This window comes from Prionailurus viverrinus, chromosome B3 (genome assembly GCF_022837055.1).
Source record: "Prionailurus viverrinus isolate Anna chromosome B3, UM_Priviv_1.0, whole genome shotgun sequence".
Classification (NCBI taxonomy): domain Eukaryota; kingdom Metazoa; phylum Chordata; class Mammalia; order Carnivora; family Felidae; genus Prionailurus; species Prionailurus viverrinus.
The window spans coordinates 368,658-389,174 of NC_062566.1; the positions used below are offsets into that span (position 1 = coordinate 368,658).

At 43.9% G+C, this 20,517-nt stretch overlaps 1 protein-coding gene across 1 annotated transcript in view; it reads left to right on the plus strand.

Annotated features, from left to right (window-relative positions):
• Positions 1–1,345: 1,345 nt before the first annotated feature.
• Positions 1,346–20,517, plus strand: part of IQGAP1 (IQ motif containing GTPase activating protein 1) — a 102,722-nt gene continuing 83,550 nt past the window's right edge. The window contains exons 1-2 of the mRNA XM_047862222.1: positions 1,346–1,498; positions 3,249–3,348. Coding sequence (XP_047718178.1) covers positions 1,444–1,498; positions 3,249–3,348 — 155 coding nt within the window. The 5' untranslated portion in view covers positions 1,346–1,443. The remainder of the gene's footprint in view (positions 1,499–3,248; positions 3,349–20,517) is intronic.

Sequence of the window (20,517 nt, forward strand, 5' to 3'; positions counted from 1 at the left end):
GCAAAGGCATTTGCACTTTAGGAAGGACACGCTGGTGACAGTGAGGAGTGAGTTGGCCAAAGAGAAAACAGAGATGGTGACAATCTAAACAGTATAATCACAATGGGGATAGAGACAAAAGCAAGACACTTCAGAACACTGGCTGGATGTGCGGTGTGAGGCAGGGAGGCTGGGGTGTCCTGATGGCCAACAGAGCACTTCTATTAACAAAGACTATCGTAGGAACAGAGTCAGTGTTCAACACGTTAAATTTGAAGTGTCTGCAGGATTCACAGGGGAACATGTCCATTACACAGCTGAAAATACTGAGTCGGGTCTTTTACAGAGCCTGGTCTGGAAATGTACATTTAAAGCTCTTCAGCAGTTGAAGGTGAGTAAGAATAAAAATACCCAGAAAGAGTGCGTAAAATGGGGGGGAAAAAAAAACCCAGAAGGAGTGGGCAAAAAACAGAAGAGGCTAAGAACAGAATTCCAATGAATACCAATATTTTAAGGGCAGGCCACAAGCTGCAAGGGGAAGAGGCATCCTAAAAAAGGGCAAAGAATCCCCTGAGAAAAGAGGAACTTAGGAAGAACAGAGGCAGGGGAAACTAAGAGAAGGAGGCTTGGACAGTCTCCTGTTTTAGCATCCACTTCTCAAGTACGCGGTGTGTGTGTGTGTTTGGGGGGGGGGGTGTTAAGCAGTTCTAATCTGGTGACGAGGGGTGAATCTGGAGAGAAGACTGAGGCCAGGCTGCAGGGCTGTGCCTCCCTTATGGCAGTTTGGGTCTTGCTTCTGTTCCTCAAGAACACTTTGGGTCACTGCAAAGGACGCCTTCCTGGAGCGCTTTGGTGCAAAGGAGTTTAGCTCCACCGGCAGGGGAAAGAGGAGGGGCCATGGTTTTTATTTCAAGCCTTTTTTTCTTTTTTTAACTTTTATGTGCTTTTATTTAACGCTGAATTTAATCCCGGTCCATAAGCTTTTGTTTCTTCTGGAATATCTTTTTCTTCTGCGCAACCTCCTCTTCTAGTTTAGGAACAATATGCTCTGTTTCAGTTAGGCGGCGTTTTCTGTCCCCGAGGTGCGGTCGGGGCGGTGGCCGGCAGGGCAGGGCTCCAGGGCGGGGGACGCCTTTCCAGCGGAGCGAGGAGGACCGCGAGCGCCGGGGACGGGTGGGCTCCGCCCCCTTCCTTCCGCCTCCAGAGGGTGTTACCTCCAGGGGCGGGGATTGGGCGGGGCTGAGCGGCTCGGGCTCCGCCCCCACCCCAGCTCCCTTCGGCGCGGCAGGGCGAGGCGCGGCAGGGCGGGGCCGGAGGGGAGGGGTCGGATGGGGCGGGGCCGACGGGGCGGGGCGGGGCCTCGGGGAGCAAGGCAGCCCGCGCACTCTGCAGGAGCCGCAGCTGCCGTCGGCCGCGCCTTCAAGGTCTCACCGCTTCCTCAGCAGAGACCCGGGCTCGGCCGCCATGTCCGCCACGGACGATGTTGACGGACTGGGCGTGGTCCGGCCGCACTACGGCTGTGAGTGCGGGGCTCTGCGGCGCGGGGGCTTCGGGGCCGGGCTCGCTGCCTCCCAGGCGCCGTTTTCCCGGGGGGCTCGGGCGGGCGGGCGGGCGGGCGCGGCAGGGCGGCTGCGGGCCGCGCGGACCCGGAAGAGCCGGCCGGGCCGGGCCGGGCGGCGGGCGGGAGGGGCGGCGAGGCGCGCGACCTGGGCTCGGAGGCGGTGGCGGCGGGGACGCAGGCGGCCCTCTTCGCCTGAGCCCGGGCGCCGCGACGCGAGGGGCCCCACCCAGAGCCTCCCGCCTCGCAGCGCCGCCGAGATTTGGGGGAGACGGCCTAGGGTGAGGTGGCAGGAGGCCGGGGCAGGGCGTGTCCCGGAGCGCTGGGCTCCGCTCGCGCTTCGCGGGAAGGCGCTGCCCCGGGTGCCGGCTGCGACGTGGACCGGGGGTCGGGACCTGCGGGGGGCCCCGGGCCAGCGGAGACGTGCGGCCCGGGGCGGGCCACTTCACCTTGCTCGGGCTTCGTTCCCTGGTCAGGCTTTCAAAAATTAAAACAGAGAGAGAGAAGAAAAAAAAAAAAAAAAAAAAGAAAGAAAAAAAGAAAAGAAAAAAAGAACCCCTGTGACTTCCTCATTTTTCCGAACCTCGTTTTCTGTAGCCGTCCAGGGGACGGCACTGAACTTGTAGGCGGCACAGCTACCGCTGGCCGCAGGAGGGTCCTTTGGAATCCCGAGATTTCGTTTTTATTTTCTCTTGTGAGAGTAATGGTCCGTTTTTAGGATAAGTTCACTCAACAGTTATGTGTGAGGGATTGTGTCACGTTTGTGAAATTAGTGAGTAAGAGCAGGCCCTGCCTGCCAAGAGCGTCTCAATCAGAGAAGGACAGGTGTACAAGCTAATGATAGTGAGGTGTAATAGAGATAAAAGATGCTGAGCCAGCCGGGCAAAAGCAGGAAGGTGGATGTGGAGGAGGGGTGGGGGGAAGGCAGTAAGAACACAGGTAGTGACACGTGAACGGAGCTCTGGCGGATGCTGCGTGAGGTTGGGCAGCGTGGGGTCACAGACAGTACACGGTGGTGGGGGGAGGAGGGTGGGGCAGAGGGAGAAGAGTTTCCAGAAGTAGTTGGGGCCAAATTGGAAAAGGCCTTGAATGCCATCCCAAGGAGTCAGGAGTCGATGCCATACCCCGGGTGCCCATGAAGTTGGCAGATTTGAGACAGACTGCCTGGGTTGGAATCCAGGCCCGGCAACCGCTTATTAGCGGTAGAGCTAAGGGCACCCAGCCTCAGTTTCCTCATCTGTAAAATGGGAGTGATAATCAGAGGATTGTTGTGGGACTTCCGTGAGAGAATGCATGTAAGGCGTTGAACATAATTACCGCCACTTAGTTCTCAATGACTGCTGCCTTGGGTTATTAATAAACAAGGGGAAAACAACACTCTCAGCTCTGTATTGGGAGAGAGTCTGGTAGATAGACCAGAACAGAGTTGGGCCAAAATCTCAACTCAGTATTTGTCAAGTGACAACAAACTTGTACTAAAATTTCGTACAAGTCTATACGATGACACTTGTAACAAAAGGGTAAGACGAATGTAGTTGAAACTCCCTAGTTCCTGTTTTAGGAAAGTCTTCGTAGTACATCTGGCCATCCACACGTCCACAGGTTACCCTGACCTGTCGGGTGACTAACAGGAATTTGATGCCGTGGCTTTCTTTTATCTGTCAGAAAGGTTACAGATTCTTGTGTTTACATTCTTCCTTTCATGTTTTAGCTGTCCTGGATAATGAGAGACTCACTGCAGAGGAGATGGACGAAAGGAGACGTCAGAATGTGGCTTATGAGTACCTTTGTCATTTGGAAGAAGCGAAGAGGTAACGATTGGCCGGCTGCAGAGAAGGGAGCTGTTGTGATGTGAACAGATAAAGATCTCTTTGAATATGTCCTAGGTGTGACTGTCGGAGGCTGGTAGTTTGAAGGAATAAGTATAGGTAGGGTATTTATTCACGGGAACAAGTGGCCTTGATAGCAGCTTATCGTGAAACTCTGATGGGCGCTTATATATTCTGAAAAATTCCCAGATCTGTGTTTGGTTTTATGCGTATCGTGCGTGTTTTGGGGCACTACGAGCTGTAGGGGAGAGTAGCAGTTTGTGGGGTTTTTTTCCCCAAACTTTTCTTTTTTGTGTGTTTCTTTTTAAGCAGGCTCCATACCCAACACGGGGCTTGAACTCAGGACCCTGAGATCAAGAATCACAGGCTTTATGCTTGAGCCAGCCAGGTGGCCCAGAAATAGCATTTTGGTTTTTTTTTGAAATAGCATTTTTTGAAGTTTAAAGTTCTTAGCCTGGTGTTTCACTGGTTTTGATTTATATATGAATTGGATTCATTTTCTCTTGGTAGGACTCTGGGGAAAGGTCCACCGGTTTGGCAGTATTCAAAGTTTACCGGAGTCCCCATCCTCTGCATTTTTTGAGAAGTGAACGTATAAGGGCGGTTTTCCCTTTTCAGATGCTGGGACACCTGGTGGTCTTACTCTTAGAGTGTCTATTTGCTATCAGTGGTTCAGTTTTGTTTTGGTGCTGGTATTCCTTTGCAAGGCCCCAGGGCAGATAGATATAATTACAGATCTTGTTTCCTACATGTGAGCTTTGGTGGAAAAGGCCAGCATGGGGTAATGAAAGGTATTTGTGAGCAAAGTCCAATGAAAATCAAGGATGTTTCAGTAGTGTTAATAAACAAGAGTATTTTTGTTTTGTTAATTCTGAGGCTCTTAAAACACTGTTAGGAAAGTCCAGAGAACAATACAACAAACATCCATGTGTTCCTGAAGTTACAAGTGTTAGCCTTTCAGCTCTTTTCCTTTTCCTCTCGAAAGACATGGTCCCTTTTGTGCCCCTCCCTGGTTCCGTTGTCCTTCTTCCGTCCCTGGGACTCTCTAACAGCATTCTGATGTCTTGAATCCAGGCTTCTTTGCTGAGCTTAAACCTCTTCCTTTAGACTGGGTACAGGGGGGCGGTTAGTGGTGATTTAGGTGGGGAGAATGATAATAACACTTGTTTTTCTAAATAGAAGGTTAGACAGCAGGAAGTGAATATGTGATTAGAAAAGAGGCGGGGCGCCTGGGGGCTCAGTCGGTTAAAGGACCCACTCTTGATTTTGGCTCAGGTCATGATCTCAGTCCCGAGATAGAGCCCCACGTCAGCTCTAGGCTGAGCGTGGAGGCTCCTTGAGATCCTCTCTGCCCCTGCCCTGCTCGCTCGCTTGCTCTCTCTCTCTCAAAATAAATAAACTTAAAAAAAAAAGAAAAGGGGATGTTTCTCATATGAAGTGTGTAAGGGCCCCATGGAAAAAAAAGATTAGGTCCCTGTTACTTAAACTGCGCACTAGATCTAGTTTTGGAAAGTCAAAGAATTTGAAAGCCACAGCTGGAATGAGAGACCATCCTGTGTCTCTGTTGCGGTGACCTGGGGATGAGAGGGAAGAACCCCAGCTCCCTTCCTTCCTCCATCCGAAGCAGTTCTGCTTTTGTTTTAAACTTGGGTTTCCACAGGAAAATTCCCTTTTTACAGAGCGTCTTGGCTACCACCCCCTTGCCACGGCTACTCTAGTTCAACGCCTCTTCCACTTTAACCATTTCATGTCAGTGAGGAAGCTGAAGCCTGAGTCTGCATGGTCTACTTGTAGTTTTCTTGACTGAAGATTAGTTTTTTGAAAGTCAGTCGTGCAGTGGTTCTCAACCAAGTGTGTGCATTAGGTGACCCGGGGAACTTAAAAATACAGATATCTCGGCCTTACCATAGAGACTCTGATTCTGTAGGTCTGGAAGGTCCAGATACCTGTATATCTTATTTAAGGTTTATTTATTTTTTGAGAGAGAGAGCGAGCAGTGAGCATGGGGTGGGGGCAGAGAGAGAGGGAGAGAAAGAATCCCAAGCAGGCTCTGCACTGATAGCACAGAGCCTGATGCAGGGCTTGAACCCATGAACTGTGAGATCATGACCTGAGCCAAAATCAAGAGTCGGACACTCAACCGACCGAGCCACCAGGTGCCCCTACACCTATATATTTTAAATGGTTCTGGTGGTTCTGATGGGCTCCCCCTTAGTTGAGAAGCAAGATTTTTTTTTTAAATTTTTTTTTTTTTTTTTAACGTTTATTTATTTTTGAGACAGAGACAGAGCATGAACGGGGGAGGGTCAGAGAGAGAGGGAGACACAGAATCGGAAGCAGGCTCCAGGCTCTGAGCCATCAGCCCAGAGCCCGACGCGGGGCTCGAACTCATGGACCGTGAGATCGTGACCTGAGCTGAAGTCGGACGCTCAACCGACTGAGCCACCCAGGCGCCCGAGAAGCAAGATTTAAAATAGTTTTAGAGCTCTGCGTTATGATAGCCTGACGAGAATGGTGCTTTCTATCACATCTCCTTCTTTGCGTATTCTGTCTGCTCATTTCCATCTGCTCTAGGGCCGTTCTTTTCTGTCGGGAGTTTTCCCTCAACCCTGAGATCCAGAGTCAGACGTTTAACCGACTGAGCCACTCAGGTGTCCCTCTGAGGTGTTTTTTCCAGAATAGAAAAGTAGCCCATTTCCTTTAACATCCATGATCACCTGCAGTGTTTTTTAGTTGGCTACTTTTGCATACTTAGGAAGTGACCGAGGAAGTGAGACATTGGTGATACTCTTTATTTTTTATGCTTCGGGTTATAAGGGAGGGTATAATCGTGGCGTATTGTCCTATTGGCCTGGCATCGTGGAAATGTGCCTGATTTATTTTAGGGAGGCAATCCCAGGATGCGGTGGTGGTGGTTGTTGAAAGCTTTGATTAGAAAATCAAGCTGGGAAAAAAAAATTAAAAAAAAAAAAAAAAAAAGAAAATCAAGCTGGGAGCATGTATTTAGATTTTACTACCAGAGGGGGCTAGGAAGAAGCCTGGGGTGCTCTGCAGAGAATAGAAGACTGGGATCCCTACTGGCCGTATGAAGCGGCTGCTGCCACCCTTAAAAAGTGTTTGAGGTAAACCACGGACAAATCACATGCTCTCCCGTCGTAGCTGGGGCTTTAGCTCCCGTTGTGTTTTCTACCCTGGTGAGCTGGGCTGTCCCCGTGTGCTGTTGGCGCCCCACTTTCCCCTCTAGCGCAAGCCCAGTTTTCCTTTTTGGATCGGCCCCCATCCTGTTTCCTTCATAACCTCCACCCCTCCTGAGTTGGAGGAGCCCCAAGGTCTGGAATTTACACCCCTTCCAAGTCCAGGAAGAAAGATCAGAGAGATCCAGGAGAGAAAAGGTTTCCCTCTTCGGTTCTATTTCTAGTACTGATACTCCTCCCCCTGGAAGCTCCACCTTCAAGTACAGTGGCTCCATTGTGTATCCCAGGGCACTCCATTTTCTCCCGTACCTGTAACAGAGCTCTTCCCTGGGAAGAGAGGAGATTGTGTAGAGAGGGTGAAGATGAATGTGTGGAGACAGGGAGTGTAGGGGTGTTTGTAGAGAAATGAGGGTGTGCCGTGGGTTTATGTTTCCCTGAAAGGTTAAGTGGGAAAATTTAGGAGTGATTCCGTAAAAGTGTGCACCTAGAGTGATTGGGAGTAAGAAAATAGATTCTGCTTTTCCCTATTTTTTGGGGAGTAGCTTTAATATGGAAATTAAGTTACTATTTTAATGAAATATCTGAGGATTCAGGGCTTTTTGTTACGAGCTGCAGAACAGACCAAGGACTTGAAATGTAGGTTTATTTTTTAATTTTTATTTTTAAAACAATTTTTGATGTTTTTATTTATTTCTGAGACAGAGCATGAGCAGGGGAGGGGCAGAGAGAGAGGGAGACACAGAATCCGAAGCAGGCTCCAGACTCTGAGCTGTCAGCACAGAGCCCGACGCGGGGCTCGAACTCACAGTCAGATCATGACCCCATCTGAAGTCGGACGCTTAACCGACTGAGCCACCCAGGCGCCCCAAAATGGGGGTTTATTTTGATCTTTTGCCTGTTGTGATTGTCTTCACATTTGTTTGGTCTGTGGAATAGCTGTATGGTAGAGACGACTAGCATTTTCACTTAGTTGAGAGAGGCGAAGTGTAAATATGTGAGCTACACTAGGCGCTCAGGTCTTGGAGAGGAGAAAGTGATACAGAGAAGGATCAGAATGTTCACGTGAACAGACCCAGGAAGAGAACATATCAGGCCGGGCAGGACGCGTAGTCTGCAGTGAGGAGAATGTATAAATGGAAACAGGAGAAAATTCAGTTAGTTTAAAGGTCACAGGAAGAAAGTTAATCCCAGCACTCTCTGGGGTTGAAGGTTAAGGGTCCCTTCTTTCAGAGGCTTGCTGTAATGCCCTTTCAAGACCTGTCATGGGCCACCTTTCTCTTGCTGTGTCCATACCCTACCTGAAGGGGCAGGGCCTGCCCCCCCCCCCCCCCCCCCCAAAACATACCCCCAGCCCCGTGTGGAAGGGAAAGCAGGGCTCTGGCTGGTTGGAGACTGGCAGAGACTTCGCGTTGTTAACAAGAGCATGGCGCTAAACAGGCACTCTTCCTTCTGTAATTTAGGGGAATTGAAACAGTGTCTTGGAAAAAAATCAGTTCTTGAGAACAAATTCTCTTTTGTGCATATGACTTTGTTGTTGGCATTGAACATTTTCTAGGATGGGCTCTTTAGATCTCTACATGGGAGCAGAATTCAGTAACATCTGGATATATCCAGGCTGGCACACCATGATCATGAACGCAAGTTAAAGATATTTAAGATTGGGCAAGAAAAAAAAAAAAAAATGGGTAGGTGAGGGGATTCAGAAGAACAACACCTTGCCCATCAGCCTCTACAATTCTCAAGTGGAGGAATATCCCTTCATTTTTTAGGAGGTTGGCCTATGTTTTCCTTTTACAGATGGGAAAACTAATTTAATTGCCTCATGAGACCCTCTGTGAGTCAGAGGGTCACATAGATATAGCTGCTTAATGGCACATTGGGACTACAAGCCGGGTACATTCATGTATTCATAATTAGCAAGGTGAAGTATGGGGTGGGATTTAGTCTTGACTCTGAAAATGATGATACAGATGGAAAACCTCACTTCTATTTTCTGAAACTTACCTTGGTGCACCTGCCTTGGATAGACTCAGAGGTAAGAAGTTGGTTGCATTTAAAAGTGCCTTTGTTAAAGTTGTTCAAACTAAGAGTGCTTTTTGCACACACGGAAGGATTAGTTCCTACTGTGGGCAGAAAAGCATTTTACTGCTTTTTACCCTGTGGTGTAGCTGGGACACTCAGCAAAATTTACAATGAAGAAATATGGAGAGTAATCTGGTATGTATTAGGCAGTCAGCTCTCTTTGGTACTAAGAAAAGTCATACTACTGTAATCTCATAATACTTACAATTAATTAAAACAGACATTTAAAAAACCTGAAACATTTGGGGCACCTGGGTGGCTCAGTCTGTTAAGCGTCCAAACTTCAGCTCAGGTCATGATCTCATGGTTTGTGAGTTCAAGCCCCGCGACGGGCTCTGTGCTGACAGCTCGGAGCCTGGAGCCTGCTTCAGCTTCTGTATGTCTCCCTCTCTCACTGCCCCTCCCCTGCTCATGCTCTGTCTTTCTCTCTGTCTCTCTCTCTCTCAAAAATAAACATTAAAAAAAATAAAACAAACAAACAAACCTGAAATGTTTTAAAAAACTTGGCTGTTGGGATACGCGAAGTGAAAAGAGTGAGGATTTTCAGTTTGGGCAGGTGTGATTTCTGATTCTGGTTTAGCAAGTTGTTTAACTTGAGGGAGTGAGCCTAAATTTGTGCTTTGCAGAATGGAGATACTACTCATCTTCTGGAGGTGCTGTGAGGGCTTAAGTGCCTGGCATAGTGGCCGAAATGCAGTGGGCACTGGGTAAATGTATTCTTTATCCTGGCCCTTGGGGCAAAAGCAGATTTAACATAAAGGTGATGAGGCATTAGTAAACTTTTCTGGAGAATTTTCTGGGCACTTTCAAAGTCCTAAAGGTTTGTAGCCTTAGTTTTTTCACTTCAGATTTAAGCTTGTGTTTCACAGGAAACTCCAGAAATAAGAAGATACCTCTAGGGAGTCAGGGTGGAGGGTGTGAGAAGACTTTTCCTTTTTTTTTTTTTTTTCCATTAAATGTTTATTTATTTGAGAGAGAGGGAGGAAGAGAGAGAATCTCAAGCAGGCTTGAACTCGGGGCTCGAACCCACCAATGGTGAGATCGTGACCTGAGCCAAAACCAAGAGATACTTAACTGACTAAGCCACCCAGGCACCCCAAGACGTTTCCTTTTTATTTTAGTGCTCTTCGGTAGATTTAAAATGCTTTTTACGATGATCATGAATTTTATAATAAAGAAAAAAGAAAGGGCCTGAGTAAAAGGAAAAGTTGTAGATAATTTTTAGATAGTTGTATTCACAAATTTAGATCTTTTAATTGCTATATCTTAATTACTATTTTCAGTGGTTACATAACATTCATAATTTATTTAGGCTTATTCCAGTTTAAAATGATATTGCTTTGATTGCTGGAAAGTTTAAACATTTTTCCCATGTACTTGTTTATCAATTTTATTCACATTGTGGATGAGGTTGTCTAATAGAGTCATGATGTTAACTTTCATAAGCTCTCTTGTAATATGGTCAACCTCCTGTTGCATTTGCTACCAATATTTTCTCTTGATTTGCCATTTTGGTTTTTCACTGTACAGAAGTTTTATTTTTTAATTTTGTTAAATTTCTTTAAGATTTTATTTTTAAGTAATCTCCACATTCAACGCGGGCCTCAAATCTACAACCATGAGATCAAGAGTCACACACAATACCGACTGAGCCAGCCAGGTGCCCCTGTACAGCAGTTTTCAATTTTATGCAATTCAAATGTTAATCTTTCTCTTTGCAATTTCTTTGATCAATTCAAAGCCATAGTTCAAATTCTCCAAAGCCGTGCTAAAATGTGAAGTCTTATATTGTTAGCTTTTTTCAATTTAATGCTTAATTTTTGTTAGGAATCTAAGTCTTTAAATCTCATGGTGTTTGTAAATTATTCTGTCATTTTAGGGGTGCCTGGATGGCTCAGTCGGTTAAGCATCTGACTCTTGATTTGGGCTCATGATCTGATGGGTCATGGGCTCGTGAAATCGGGCCCCTCATTGGGCTCTGTGCCAATAGCACGAGTCTGCTTGGGATTCTCTCTCTCTCTCTCTCTCTCTCTCTCTCTCTCTCTCTCTCTTTCTCTCTCTCTCTCTCCCTCCCCTCCCTTTCTCCCCCTCTCTTTCTGCCCCTCTCTCTCTGCCCTTCCCCTGCTTGCACCCTCACACTCAAAATAAATAAATTTTATGCAAATTATTCTGTCATTTAAAAAAAAATCCCTCTTGTTGCCTTTTTAGAAAATACTTATCTTTTTTTTATTAAAAAATTTTTTTTTGGGGCGCCTGGGTGGCGCAGTCGGTTAAGCGTCCGACTTCAGCCAGGTCACGATCTCGCAGTCTGCGAGTTCGAGCCCCACGTCAGGCTCTGGGCTGATGGCTCAGAGCCTGGAGCCTGTTTCCGATTCTGTGTCTCCCTCTCTCTCTGCCCCTCCCCCGTTCATGCTCTGTCTCTCTCTGTCCCAAAAATAAATAAACGTTGAAAAAAAAAAAAATTAAAAAAAAAAATTTTTTTTAATGTTTATTTATTTTTGAGACAGAGCATGAACGGGGAAGGTCAGAGAGAGAGGGAGACACAGAATCCGAAGCAGGCTCCAGGCTCCTAGCTGTCAGCACAGAGCCCGACGTGGGGCTCCAACCCACAAATGAGGTTGTGACCTGAGCCAAAGTCGGACACTTAGCCGACTGAGCCACCCAGGCGCCCCCAAAAATATTATTTTTGAGAAAGAGAGCACGAGCTCACACAGGTGAGGGAGGAGCAGAGAGAGAGGGGAGATACAGAATCTGAAGCAGGCTTCAGGCTCCCAGCTGTTAGCACAGAGCCCCACGTGGGGCTGGAACCCACAAACCTCGAGATCATGACCTGAGCTGAAGCTGGGTGCTTAACCAACTGAGTCACCCAGGAGCCCCTAAGTTATTCTGTCACCTAAAAATAATCTTTTTACAACCTGTTAGCAATCGATGTCTACTTTGTCAAATATTAAATTAAGTACAGTTCTATTTCTACACTCTTTATTCTTTTATGGTAAACTATATTTCATTTTTCTTGAGAAAATGTGTAGAACTTAGGAACATCTAAAGCTGGCTTGATTTTAGCTCCATGACAAATGACTTTTTTCTGTTTTGTTTTGGCCTCACAATTTTCCATGATTTGAAACTTGTGGAGTTCTTCTTTCTTAAAGTTTCCTCGAGTTATATATTAGAGTTGGTGTTGGCTTAGTAATTTTGCCTGTAATGTGGAGACTCTTGATTTATATTATCTTTCTGGTTTGTTTGTTTTTGTTTTGTGTTTTGTTTGTTTTAGCTCTAAGGAGTTGTACCTTTAATAATTAGTTCTGACTCATTAGTTCCGTCTTGGGGTACCTGTTGGTAGGTTAGATCTCTGTAGTTTGTTTTATGGCTATTCTCCATTTTGTCTGTTTATGTTAAATCAGGACTAGATATGTGTCCCACATCTATCTTTTGATTTACTGGATTTTTCTACTGTCTTGGTTTTTTCCCCTTTGGTTCTGTTAATGGTAGTTTCTTTGTCTTATTGCAGTTTTCATTTTGGATTGTTCATTCCTTTTCCCTCTCTATTCTTGTTAATAGATTTAATGGTCTCTAGTTCATGGAGAATAGTGTGACACATATAGCATTCTTTTCAGGTGGAAAAAAGGAGGCTGGAGCCAAGAGTTGGGTTGAATACTTTACCAGTTCCCCTTAGTTTCAGTTAAGTCTCAGAGTGGGTGTGACCACAGGAAACCAGTGTTAAGAGGCCAGCTAACTGTATAGATTGCTCCCCCATCAAGATTGGGAAAGTCTAATTGGGCTAAGTGGGCTATTTATTTGACTGAATTTGGCATTTATTTCTTCTAGTCTTAGAGTCAGAGTAACAATCGTGTTTGTATATTTTAATGTTTCCAATGAAAGAATAGGAAAAATGTATTTGGGGGCCTAAGTTGGCATGTTCTAGGAATTTAATTTTCTGGCTTTGCATGATGACCCGTCTCTGATTTCTGCAGAATTTCTTCTGCTTCACAGTTTAACGATTTGGGGATATCTGTTGGTAGCAGGACCTATTCTGAACATTTTTAAGCCATGTGGTATTTGATGGCTTCTGGTTATTTCCAATTGAGACTGCTAAATAACCCCCTCGCAGGAAGTATTTGTGTAAGAAAGTGCTGGTAGGCAAAGTGAGACCATTCGGAAGTGATTCATATGACTGGGACTGTTTGTTTAAAATTTGGGACCTGGTTGCTTAGAGACCATATCTTTGAGCAAACTGAGTAAAGTGCCACTCGAGTGCACAAGTTCTGTGTCCCACCTGATCCAGTCAGGACTGTGCCGCTTGGTTTTTCTTCGAGATGAGCTCCTGCTATTCCGATTGATCCCTGTGCTTTGACAGAACATGAATCAAAAATCTTAAACATATAAATGAAAGATCTGGTTAATGTTTTATTTTGAAGAGAAAGTTTGCTTGCTTAAGCTTGAATGTTGTTTTGAAATTTTTTTCTTAAAATTCTATGTTGGGAAGAATTGTTATTTTCCAATAAGGCATTTTATTATAGAAATCTCAATACTTCAAATACTTTTACAACAGTTAAAGGGAAACAAACACCCCCCTCCCCCCCCAAAAAAAAACCCCAAAAAGCAAAACCAACCCAAAACTCAAGCCTGCAATTTGCCAGGAGATCATGATATAAAATATTTTGTCTGGGGCATCTGAGTGGCTTATTCGGTTAGACCTCCAACTCTTGATCTCCGCTCAGGTCACAATTTTGTGGCTCCTTTGGTCGAGCCCCACGTCGGACTCTGCACGGACAGTGCAGTGCCCGCTTGGGATTCTCTGCCTCTCTCTGCCCCTCCCCTGTTCGAGCTCTGTCTCTCTTCTGTCAAAATAAGTAAATAGACATTAAAAAAAAAAAGATGAACATTGTTCTGTCTGCCCCGAGATCGAGATCGTGGTGTTCCTCTGCCTCTTCACCGTCATTATCAATACCGTGTATTGAGCACTTATATGCGAGGCGCTGTGCTAAGCACTTGGTATGCATTAGCTGATTAGCTGATTCGGGTGATTAGCTCTTCTTAAAGAGGTGCTTATTCTTATCTGCATTTAACAGAAAAGAAAGCAAAGCTTGGAGAGGTTGACTTGCCCGTCTAGTGAGTGGCAGAGCCGGATTTCAGTTCTGGCAAGTGCCCAGACCTGGCAAGTTTGCTGCTGCAGTACCACTGCTTCTAAAAATAATGACAGCGGCAGTAACTGCCTGTAATTAAGTACTTTACACACAAACATTACTGCGAGATGGGCATTATTTTTATTTTGAAGAGGGGAAAAAATGAATTAGTATCGCTTGTCTGCTGGCCTCGTAACTGTCTGTGGGGTTCAAGCCCAACTCGACACTAGTGCTGTTGACCTCTATAGGCACAGAAGGGGCGACATTGAAGTCCACCATTAAGTCAGCTGGTTCCCACAGGTGTTAATTGCCTACCTGTCTGATGGGCAAGCCTGCCCACTTACTGCAGAGTCTTTTGCCTGCCACTCTGACTGTGTGAGGACCGTTCTCTGATTTGTCCCGTAGCTTTGTGTCTAACTAGTGTTGGACTTTTTTATTTTTTTTACTTTGTTTTATACTTGTTTTATTTACTGAAGAGCTAAAGATAGTGATGGACGTACATAAGTAGCTGTTAAATGTTTGTTGATTGGTGAAAGATTTATTCATGCTAATAAGAAATGTAGTGGGGCGCCTGGGTGGCTCAGTCGGTTAAGCGGCCGACTTTGGCTCAGGTCACGATCTCACACTCCGTGAGTTCGAGCCCCGCGTCAGGCTCTGTGCTGACCGCTCAGAGCCTGGAGCCTGTTTCCGATTCTGTGTCTCCCTCTCTCTCTGCCCCTCCCCCGTTCATGCTCTGTCTCTCTCTGTCTCAAAAATAAATAAACATTAAAAAAAATAAATTAAAAAAAAAAAAAAAAAGAAATGTAGTAAACATAGGGGTGCCTGGCTGGCTCAGTCGGTGGAGCGTGCAACTCTTGAATTTGGGGTCGTGGGTTGGAGCCCCACGGTAGGTGCAGAGATTACTTAAAGTAAAATCTTAAATACAGCAAATGTAAAATCTTAGCTAAGTGATTTTTATAGGTATCTGTGATAAATGTGTATGTTTAACTTTTTTGACCTAACTCCCGCTCGGTAAGATGATTTCCTTGGAAGGGGGAGCGGTTGCAGCAGAGGTGATGTAGTTGAATACGGTGACTCTGGGGAGGCCAGAGAGTTCTGGTTGGGCTTTCATGTTCATAACCTGGGATTTGCTTGTGATTCCGCCTAGAAAGGCATATCTTCTTCCCCATTGCTTGTTTTTTACATAATGACCTCATGCAGACAGGAGTGGCAAATTGGATTGGAAATTGCCTCGGATCGTTTGGCAAGAACTGTATTTTTTGGTGTTGTGGGTGGAGGAAAGTCCTGTCTAAAGGCCTCTATTTCTTCTTTACTCAGAATACCTTCCTGTTGACTCATTGGAAATCATAACGAAAAGCAGAAGGAGCATTGGAGAGGCAGCTGCCAGCCCAGGGCTTGGCTTCTGTTGGGGCAGATGTCTGGGAACTAAGAGGACTCTGGCTTTAGGAAAACTTGTGAGACTTTTATAGTAGAAGGGAAGTAACTATTATTGTGATAGGTATTATCCATAAGGTAGAAATTATCCACCTGCTTCTAGGGATTATTAATCTGCAACATAAAAAACAAGGTATATATTTTAAAAATTATTTATTTTTGACAGGGGGAGGGAGGCTTGGTTGGGGAGGGGCAGAGAGAGAAGGAGATAGAGAATCCCAAGCAGGCTCCATGCAGTCAGCACAGAGCCCAATGTGGAGCTCAAATCCACGAACCGTAAGATCATGACCCGAGCTGAAACCAAAAGTCGACACTCAACCGACTGAGCCACCTAGGAGCCCCAAGATATTTTCTTGAATAGGGTTAGTGTTCCTACAAACTGAAGCAGAAGGAACTAAAGTACAAAGGAGGGAATGAGACAAAATTAGAAGAGGAAAAATTGAAAAGAAGGAGGAAAAAACCTGTGATTATTGAAGATAGAAAAATGATATAAAAATAAAATTTAAATACAAAAAAGCCTTACAGAAGAGCAGATCATTTCATTACAGATAACACATACATATCAGATGACCTCTAGATAAGCTAAAAGGAAACAAAAGTTACTTACTACTTGCCAGGACTATTGTAACAAAATGTTTTTCTGCTCTGAAGGCATACTGTCATGTCATTAGTTTGGACAATGCTTCTTAATCATTGATTGAAAAGGTGGTGCCCAGCAGTGGTTTGACTTTGGGGATTTCCTTTAAAAACTTGAGAAGTGGGGCGCCTGGGTGGCGCAGTCGGTTAAGCGTCCGACTTCAGCCAGGTCACGATCTCGTGGTCCGCGAGTTCGAGCCCCGCGTCATGCTCTGGGCTGATGGCTCGGAGCCTGGAGCCTGTTTCTGATTCTGTGTCTCCCTCTCTCTCTGCCCCTCCCCCGTTCATGCTCTGTCTCTCTCTGTCCTAAAAATAAATAAACGTTGAAAAAAAAATTAAAAAAAAAAAAAAAAAAAAAAAAAACTTGAGAAGTCCCACAAAAATATTCTTAGCCAGATTTTAGTTTTTTTAATTAAAATTTTATTTTTAATCATTAAAAAAAAATCAATAATACATGAACATGACACTTAGAGGCTATGCTAGGATATATAGTGAAAAAAAAGTCTGTGTCCCAGCCATTCCGTTTTTCCCCAGTTGGAACCACAGTTATGAATATGTGTCTTTCATTATTCAATGCATATAAATCCTAGTCACTTATTTCCTTGTCATATTCTGCTTTCCATCTCATAACTTACTCCACATGAATACACCAGAGTACCTCATTTTTGTCTTCACAGTTGCATACTTTTTCAGTGTATAGATTGAACCTACCAGTGCATATTTTACCCCAGCTTTTGCTATTATAGTGTTGTAGTTAGCAACTTTGTATGTATGTCATCTCGCACTTGGGGGTATTGTAGGATAAATTTCTAAAAGTGGGATTTTTAAGTCAAAGGGAATGTGTGCATTTAGTTTTTTTTTTTTTTTTAATTAAAAAAAAATTTATTTTTGAGAGACAGAATGTGAGCCAGTGAGGGGTAGAGAGAGAGGGAGACACAGAATCTGAAGCAGGTTCCAGGCTCTGAGCTGACAGCACAGAGTCTGACGGAGGGCTCGAACTCACAGACCGTGAGATCTTGACCTAAGGTGAAGTTGGATGCTTAACCGACTGAGCCACCCAGGTGCCCCAGTTTTGATAAATATTGTCACTTTGGTCTGGAAGTTGTACCATCCGTAATGTATAAGAGGGCTGCTTTACCCATAATTTCATCAACCTGCAGTATTATAGTTTTTTTAATATTTGAGAATTTCATAGGTGAAAATGGTGTTTCATTGTAGTTTCATTTTCAGATTATCTAATTCTGAGTGAAGCTGAACAACTTTTTTGTTAATTTAACTTTTTTTTAAATTTATTTTTTTAAGTAAGCTCCACACCCAGTGTAGGACTTGAACTTACTACCCTGAGATCAAGAGTTGCATGCTCTACTGACAGAGGCAGCCAGGTTTCCTGAGGATCTTTGTTTAAGAGCCATTTGTATTTCCTTTTCTGCCAACTGTTTTGGTAGAACCCTTTGCTCATTTTTCTGTTGAGTTTTTTCTTACTGATTTGTAAGAGCTGTTTATATATTGAGGGGATTGATGCTTTGGATGCCACATGTGCTGAAAAGAATCCAGTTTGTCCTTTAAGTTTGACTTTAAGGTTTTTAAAATAATTTAGAATTTCATTTTATTATTATTTTTAACAATTTAGAATTTTAAAACATGTTTGATTTTATTAATTTTTTTTTTTAACGTTTATTTATTTTTGGGACAGAGAGAGACAGAGCATGAACGGGGGAGGGGCAGAGAGAGAGGGAGACACAGAATCGGAAGCAGGCTCCAGGCTCTGAGCCATCAGCCCAGAGCCCGACGCGGGGCTCGAACCCACGGACTGCGAGATCGTGACCCGGGCCCAAGTCGGATGCTTAACCGACTGAGCCACCCAGGCGCCCCAATTTTTTTTTATTTTTAGATTTTTGGCTTTATGTCCTTTTTAGAGTCATTTATACCAGTGCCATACAAAAACATTCCTCTGTGTTTTCTTCTAGTATTTTTAGGATGTAAAGAGTTTTAACATGTAACCCCTTGATCCATTTTGAATTTTTTTGGTATGAGGACTAAAGTAGAGATCCTGCTTTATTTACTTATTTTCTCTAGATGTTTGGATAATACATATTGAGCATCAACAATGACTCTCTGATGAGATGTTATGTGTAGTTTGCCTTGCTGTCTAGTCTTTGAATTGAGATCTTAATTTTTTTTCAGAACAAGGCAGGTTCAGCTGTTGAGACTTATTTATTTACTTTAAAATTTTTTGAGATTAAAAAAAAATGTTTATTTTTTGAGAGACAGCGCAGGTGGGTGAGGAGCAGAGAGAGGAGACAGAGGATCCAGTGTAGGCTCTGTGCTGACAGTAGAGAGCCCGATGTGGGGCTCGAACTCATGAACTGGAAGACCATGACCTGAGCCGAAGTCGGATGCTTAACCAAAGGAGCCACCCAGGCTCTTCCAACTGTTGAGATTTTTGAAACATAAAAATACCATTTTAGAGAAACTGGCTAGAATTTTCCAGAGTACTTTGAAGCAGGTTGTATTATGCCATAAACGACTAATCAGTGTGTAATGAAGTTGGCATTGAGAAAACAGGTTTTGGATTAACAGCTTTGGCATACAGACTGTGATGAGATGAATCAGCTTGCCAAAGTAACGCAGTTTATTCTTTGTGTTAAAGGAGAATACAGTTTGGGATTTGGAAACTGTGGCTGACTAGATTTGACTGGTGGGTTCTATAGGCTTTTTATCGTGGGTTGTAAGTTCCGAATCTCAAAGGGAGAAGAGAGTGTAAGCAGGATTTCTCACCCCTCGTTTCCTCTCAGACTCTTCTCACAGACTTTCTTGCTTAGAACTAGTGTTCCAGAGTACACTGGTTTGGGAAGCACTCTTTTTGTGTCAGAATAATGGATTTGAGGGACTATTTCAAGTGAAAATTTGGAACATGTTCCTGGTTAGTTCTCAACTGTTATAGGTTTTATCTGTAGTTTCTTTCTGTTCTTTGAGTTCTAATGTTCTCAGCTTAGAGAGCTTAAATTGAAGCCATTACTGTACTAACTGGGTAGGTATAATTGCTAAACTGTCATCAGTGATCTTTAAGGCATTGTGCAGAACTGGAGTGTGGTTTTTAAAAGTGGAGGAGGGTGGGGCACCTGGGGTGGCTCAGTTGATGGAGCATCTGATTATTGGTTTTGGTTCAGGTCGTGATCTCATGTTGGGCCCTGTGCAAACATTACAGGGCCTGCTTGGGATTCTCTCTCTCTCTGCCCTGCCCTCGTGAGTGCATGTGTGCATGTGCATTTGAGCTTTCTCTCTCTCTCAAAATAAATAAACTTAAAAAAGTAGAGGAGGGCAAATGTACTAATTATTAAAAAGGAAAAGAAGATAATCATAAATTCTAGTCTAACGAATTAGTCTGGGGCAGAATTCCTAGCATATTGTCAAGTAGATGAGCACTTAGGAAACAAGTGATGCTTAGGAGTCAACCAGGGCTTTCTGAGACAAGCTCTGTCACATTAAGATCATTTCCTCTTTGACGACAGCGTCACCAGATTGGTGAATCAGAGAAACACAGTAATGTCTAGATTTCAGTAAGGCATTTGCAAGTGTGTCTTGTGATACATTAGTGACAGGTTTGACAAATGTGGACTAGATTGTAAGGTAATTAAGATTTGTAGCCAGTTGAATAAACCATATTCAAAAAGAGCTGCTAGATGAGGAGTAATTGCTTAATGGGCGCGAGCTTTCTCTTTGGGTGGTGAAAATCTTCTGGAATTAAATAGTCATGGTGGTTGCACAACATTTTGAGTATACTAAAAAACACTGAATTGCATACTTTAAAATGGTTAAAAGTGGTGAATTTATGTTATATGAATTTTATCTCAATGATAAAAGGAGCTGCTAGGTTTTAAGTTCAAAGAAAGCTCTCTAGGGCATGTTACAGATAAAACATTTTTCTTGGGGCTTATCAGTGATGTGTATTGATTAAATTTGAGTTTGACTTGTTGCTGGAGGGATGGTTCATACACTTCGTGACAAGTTCTGCATTCAAAATACCCTGAATCTAATGAGATTTAATAGTAATAAATGTGACATCCTACATTGGGGTTCAAAAATGGAGTGTTTAGGTACAGGATAGAGTAGCAGCATTTATGGCAATAGCATTAGTAGGAAAAAAGAACACAATGAAACAAATCTGTGTTGTTTACCAGTTCATTAATAGAAATGTGGTATATGTCCCTTTGTCCTCTGTACTCATCAGAGGCTAACAAGTTCATCTTCAGGTCTGGAGGCCATACCTTAAAAGGGACCTTGATAGTCTAGAGCAAGGGTGATAGTTGTGTGATGGGATTCTTTCACACCCACAGCAGGCATTGCTGATAGATCAGAATCCTTAGAGAGTGAGGAACCCCATCAGTGGGTGTTGGTGCATTGGTTGAGACATGGTTATTGTTCAAGGACTCGTGCATGTTGAATCAGCTTGACCAGGATGGTAAAAGGTCTATAAATTATGATGTATGAGAAATCCTTGAAAGGATTGTATGTATGAAAGGATGTATGAGAAATCCTTGAAAGGACTGAGAGTATTTAATATGGAGACAAGATTCAGGGGGACTATAGAAACATAGAATCTCAGAAGTGCAATCTTTCACCCAGTATAGGAATTCATTCAACTGTTAACACTTTGCCTATTATTATTAAAAGATCTGAAA